The 6618-nt window shown below is 37.1% G+C and overlaps 1 protein-coding gene across 1 annotated transcript in view; it reads left to right on the top strand.

The window, feature by feature from the left end:
• Positions 1-6618, top strand: part of PKHD1 (polycystic kidney and hepatic disease 1 (autosomal recessive)) — a 406355-nt gene that overhangs the window by 357580 nt on the left and 42157 nt on the right. The window contains exon 60 of the mRNA XM_006765722.1: positions 2719-3733. Coding sequence (XP_006765785.1) covers positions 2719-3733 — 1015 coding nt within the window. The remainder of the gene's footprint in view (positions 1-2718; positions 3734-6618) is intronic.

A 6618-nucleotide genomic window follows, 5' to 3' on the forward strand; every position in this document is an offset into this window, starting at 1 on the left:
CCCCTATTAGGGTAGGGGGAAATCAGGGGCAGAGCTGGCTGGGAGGAGGGGCTGCAGAACAATCAGGGGCGGGGCCGGCCAGGGGGAAGGGTCACGGTGGGGTTGGTTGGCTGCCCGCCCTCAATAGGGGTGGGAAAGGCCAATCAGGGGCGGGGCTGACTGGGGGAGGGGCCACAGGAGGTTGGCCAGCTGGCCCCACCCCCATCAGGCCAGTTTGCTGGCTGCAGTGGGCGTCATAACGGCCAGCCATTCAGGTTGTTACTGTGTTCTGGTCACTGGCTTTTTATATATATAGACATTTGCAAACATCTTTAACACCTGTGACTCTCTGTCCTTTCTTGGCAGAAACCCAGGCTTCAGTGAACCCAGCCATCCTGTTTGTCCATGCCATCTCATTAGACATACCTAAGGCATGAAGTGCATTTGCTCTCCACAGCACAGCTGACTGAGGCTTCGGGGAAGTCCCATGAAGCTGATCAAGTTTAGGTTTCAGGGTCCTCACTTACATGGGCCACTTCTAAGACTCCAAAAGGAATCCTAGCCATATGTCTATATAGCCCTATGTTTTTGTGAAATTTTTAAAATTGAATATTTTTAACTAAAATTTGAAATAATACTCTTTCCACTCTAAATTCTCCATCATAGTACTAGGAGGTTGGGTGGCAATGGAATAGCCACAAGCACTTTTAGGATCGAGCTAAGGGAAGTTGAGTTGGATATTCATTTGATGTAAGTTTAATAGGATGTGGTTTTTGTGGTTCACAATCACATCTATGTAAAGTTCTTACTAGCCACCCATGTCAACTTACGATGCTAGGACACACAGGAACAAGGCCCTAGGTCACACTGTGATGTGACTGAATCCTAAAGACTGAGAAGAACATGAGAGGTGAAAGAGAAGTATGTTTTAAGTGACAGTGTCATAAAAATTACTCTGTGCAAATTTATTCAAATATTATAGCTCACACATGAGAAAACCTTTCTAGGAAATTTTCCATATTTGACAACAATTTTAAACATTTATATATTACCAGTTATGAGCTGTGAAGCTGAAAGGAACTCTTCTAAACTATCGTGATAAAAACAACAACAACAATCTCAATCATCCAGATTAAAGAAACAACTGAATTATCTTTCTGTTATCCCTATAGAAAATATTACAACATTGTTTTCAGATATAGGAGATCCACAGAAGTGTGCAACAAAACTATAGGAAAAAAGTAATACAGAGGTGTGTTGGGTAATTAATTAATAATACTTTTCCCTAGATTTTATCATGTTTATGTGCTTAATTAATAATAATTTATATTTCAATTTAGTGAATTTGATTTCTTTAAGAGACAGAACAATTCAAATTTTGTGTTTTATGTCAGTTTTCAAGAAAGTTGTCTACTTCATCTAAATTGTTGAATTTGTTGGCAGAAAGTTTTTAATGGTGTCTTAACCTTCATCCACAGCGTCTGTAATATTAATCTTTCTTTAATTCTTGGAATGGTGTTTTCTGTTCTCTTTATTTTTGTCTTGAGCAATCTAATGAAGGGTTATTCAGTTTGGGGATATTTTCTAAGAAACAAGTTTTAGCTTTGCTTACATTCTCTGATTTTGTTTGCTTCTTTTCTATTTCATTGATTTCTGCTTGTATATTTATTATTTACTTTATTATTACTTATGTTTGGTTTGCTTTGTTCTTTTAAAAAAGCATTTAGGGTAATGGAATAAGAAATTATTTTTAGACAACTCTTTTGCAATATAAGAATTTAACGTTATAAATTTCCTTCAAAGTACTGTTTCACTGCATCCCACACATTTTGATATGTTAAAATTTTATTATCATTTAGCTTAAGGTATTTCACGATTTCCCTTATAATTTTGACTACTGTTGCTATTAGTGTGAGGCACAAGTAAACCACATGCCCTACTTTTACAGCCACATTTTGGTAATTAAATTTATTGATATATAGGCAGCTTTGGCACAAATTTCTAATCATATCATGTGGAAAGAAGGATATAGGAGGAGAGATCATGCTCATATTTAGTAAATCCTTCATTAGTAATAATTTGAGTTTTTATTTGTTGCTTGCAGTTCTTAAGCAACTTTGATGAACTTGCAATAAGGCAAGTACAAAAATCTAGAAAACAATACAAGAATTTTGTAAATATCGATTTTAAATCAAAGGAATTCTTTGCTGGAAGATTTATCTCTGTGGATTCAGAACAAGAACTACTCTAGGTTCATAGACAGGATGATTAGAAATGGTGGGATAATGGATAATGCTGTTTCTTTAAATAGTTGTCCACTATGGAGACCTTAGTTATCATTCCCTTTTTCTTAATTATTTTATGTAGTCACTGTTTTTTTTTTAATTATTATTAGTTAAGGTATTACATTGTTCACTATGGAGACCTTAGTTATCATTCCATTTTTCTTAATTATTTTATGTATTCACTGTTTTTACACTTAGCAATTACAGCCATTATTAACTTTAAATTACATTTATTATATAACATATACATTTACATTACATTAAATAGCTGTATTTAATGTATGTGTCTTTAATATGTTGCCCAAGATTTCTTTGCAGTCTCGGTATCTAGCACACCGAAGTGTTCAAAAAATGTTTCATGTGGTTAGCCATGATGATGAACATGATGGATTGCAAATCATCTTTGAGCCATGGTGGTTCACACGTCACCTGTTTATTTTTCTTTATTTTATAGGTACATATAGAGAAGAACAGAAATGCACCTACCGATCCCTGATACAAGGCTACATCTGCAGAGAGACTGACCAAGTGATCTTAATTCTTGACACTGTTAATGCCACTTGGGCAGTGAGGAAGTTATATCCTGTTGTTTCTGTGACTAGTGGTTTTGTTGACACCTTCAGTAGTGTAAATGCCAATACTTCCTGCTCTACTTCAGGGTCTGTATCCACTTTCTATTCCATTTTACCCACCAGGGAAACCACCAAGGTCTGCTTTGTGGATCAGACTCCTCACATTTTGCGTTTTTTTCTATTGGGGAACAAAAGTACCTCCAAACTTCTGTTGGCTGTATTCTACCATGAACTCCAGAGCCCCCGTGTTTTCTTAGGGGAAAGTTTCATCCCACCTATTCTGGTTCAATCAACTTCCTCATTGCTGGATGAGTCTGTTGGTTCCAACTATTTCAGCATCATGGATAACCTCTTGTACGTTGTCCTACAAGGAGAGGAGCTGGTTGAAATACGCTCAGGTGTTTCCATTCATTTGGCCTTCACTGTGCTGTTTTCAGTCCTAGAAAAAGGCTGGGAAATGGTGACCCTTGAAAGACTAACTGAATTCTTCCAGATTAGCCGAGACCAAATTAGATTGATTTATGATATGCCTGGCAATGAAGCAACCTTAAAGGCTATTGCTGACCGTAGAGCAAAAAGAAAGCGCAATTGCCCAACTGTACCTTGTGCCAGTTATTATAGAGCTGGTCAACGTAGACCTCTCATGATGGAAATGAACTCATACAGGGTTCCCCCACCAACCACCATGGAAACTATGTCAAAAGTGATGGTCATTGAAATTGGTGATCTGCCAACAGTAAGGAGCCCTGGATGGATTCCATCCTTATCTAGCGACAAATTACAGAATTTGGCTCACCAGGTTATCACCGCTCAGCAGACTGGAGTACTAGAGAGTATGCTGAATATGACTATTGGGGCCTTACTGGTGACTCACTCAGAGGGAGTCATTGGCTATGGGTAAGTACTAATTATAATAACTCAAATTAGGGCCGATTCCTTGGGTGCATATTGTACATGTCAATCTATTTACACTGAATTATGTAACCTTTCTGTTTCTTTAGGTAAGAATAAAAAGTTAAGGAGCCATTTGTAGACTTAAATTCTCAATTTAAAAATTCTTTATTAAAACTATCTATATATTTATGATTATTCTATTCCCTAAGTAGTCAAATACATTATATTTTGGCACTTTAAAGTGAAAAGCATGTAGGAAGAAATTTTTCTAAAGCCACTTGTTTTCACTTCATTGGATTATTTATTAGTGTAATGAATTTAAGGAGTAGGCTAGATTCTGGGGTGGCTAAGGTGAAACAGATATGAACAAAAATAGGACCTATCACCTTTCCATAGAGTTATGAGCTAAAACTTCAGTACCAAGGGAGGAACATGATAATAATTTTGCCTGTAGGTACTGAGGAAGGACTTATACTTTGGAAAATGTTGGAGTGATGATCAGGAGTTTACTAAGCTGAAGCTATGACCCTGATTGGGCTTTCTTTAATCTAGGATGATGAAGTCCTGAAAGGATACCTTTGTCAAGTTGTGTGAGGCAGGAGCTCAATGATGCCAAAGATGCTCTTGGCACAGGCCTGTGTAGGATCTGTAATATACTTTGTGCTGTGTTATTCTGACTCTGTAAGCTTGTATTTTGAAGTTCTCCACTGGATTTCCATTCAATACACATTTCAGTAGTAAATTTACCGGAATGTTCCCCTGATCTTAGTAATTGAAGTCTGTGAAGCACTTATTAAGAAAAGGCAGGGGTACATTACTCTCAATTTTATAGACTACGTTAGCAAAGGAATGAAGCCCAAGTTCATCTAAGGAATCTGCCATGAGGTCAAGACTGTTGGAGTCCCAAGCCCCAATTTTTAGCAGATACAAAAGAACCAGCCTGAGAGACAATATGAACTTGGCATAATGCTTAGAAAAGATATATAAAACCAGCCACCTCACAAAGGCTTGCTGCTTGGCTGTAGAGGGCTCACCATGAGCAACATGGGTAGTCCCTATAAACTTGTCCTGCCACTGGAAATACAAGCTCAAACCCATGCACAAGTTGAGGTGATGTTGGGTCCCTGAGATAGGAAACTTACTCAGATTCTGAGCTATATTACTCAGTGACATATGAGAGCACTCATATTCTTATAGATTATGCTGCTGTTAACTGCTTTTGCATCTTATATGTGGTAGTGCTAATAAATAAGCAATTAATATGTAATGGGTATTAGTTACTCCTGTACAATCACTCCAATGAATGGGCAAGTTATTCTAAAGTAAAAAGCAAAAAGTAGTATCTTTACATCTGAGGCGTATTTAACTAATACATTGATTGCCTTTTTATACACAGAGCAACATATTTATACGAAAGTTTAGCTAGTGTTTTTGTGTTATATGTTATGTCTTTACAATGGAGATAGGTGTCCTCTTTCCTACAGTACATTTATATGTATGGAATATATAAAAAGGAAACTCAAGCATTTTTTCTGAATTCTGGTTGATTTGAAGAGTTGGGGAACTGTTGGCTTAGAATTAAAGCATGCTCCTGGTTGTATGATTGTACAAAATCTATTAAATCTTAAAAAGTTTTACCAGCCACTAACCCTTCAATATGGTATTAATGTTATTATGATATTACGCATGATAATATAAGAATCAGGAATCTGAAAAAATTATGCTAATGCATGCTAGCTTATGTTTAAATATGATTTCTTTCCTTTAGCCCAATTTCATTTAGATCCCTCTCGGTTCTTCTAGTGTATTAAATGTTTGAGTGACTAGAGAGAAAAAGAGCTAGTCCATTGCTAAATTTTATTTAGATTTTACAGTACTGAGCTTTTCTAATAGGTTGACATTTAACCATGAGTGATTTTTATATTGTATATTTTAAAAAGTCTCAGTGAGTATTTCGCATTTTACTAGAAGGAGGGAAATGTCAAAGAGTAGAAGCAGTGGAAATATAACAGAGGAAACCCAGCAAAGAGAGCAGACTGAGAACAAGTTTAGGTACATGCACATGCTAGTATGTGTGGACATCATTTTATCATAAGGGTGTGAGATGGCTTCAGAAAAAGATTGCCTTTATTGCCCACAATCCGTTGTAGCCAGTGTGTTTTCACTTTGACTCAGATATTTCTGATTTAATAAGAAACTATGTATATTATTGCATCAGTTTTCTGTAGGGATGTATTATATCCCCCATTTCTCTCTATTCCTCTAGTATTTTAAGAAAAATTTTCTTAAAATTTAGACATAAGGCTAAAAAGCAAATAACATGAAGATAAGGACAGGCTGCTTCTTAAGAATACCTGAATAAATATCTGCAGAATGGGAACTGCTTCATCCTAAGGGATTGAGTGAGAATTAGCAAGGATTCCCATGTTCCTAAGAATTGCAGTCTGGTAAACAACCCTGAAGCCTTGTGTAGGCCCCACGGCCGGCCGGTCCTGTTCTTTCAACTTTGATCATACATTAACAACCTAATGAATTGACCCTGAGACAGCAGAAATTAGTCTAGGGACACAGGGCTCTCAGTGAGAAAGCACCACGCACTATTGTTCATAGAATTGATGCATGTCAACAGATTGAGGCCATATCAAATATCTACTTTTCAGGAGGACTATTTCCTGCTTTCAGAAAGCTACCAACGTCTGCTTTGTGGGGAGAAATAGGATGCTATCTGCTTTTTAATTAAACTAATGCACAGGGAAGAATTGGGCTCCCCTGGTGTTTATCCTCTGGAGCAGTGGTTCTCAACCTTCCCAATGCCGCGACCCTTTAATACAGTTCCTCATGTGTGGTGACCCCCAACCATAAAATTATTTTCGTTGCTACTTCATACC

The sequence above is a fragment of the Myotis davidii genome, unplaced genomic scaffold (assembly GCF_000327345.1).
Source record: "Myotis davidii unplaced genomic scaffold, ASM32734v1 scaffold240, whole genome shotgun sequence".
Taxonomy (NCBI): Eukaryota; Metazoa; Chordata; class Mammalia; order Chiroptera; family Vespertilionidae; genus Myotis; species Myotis davidii.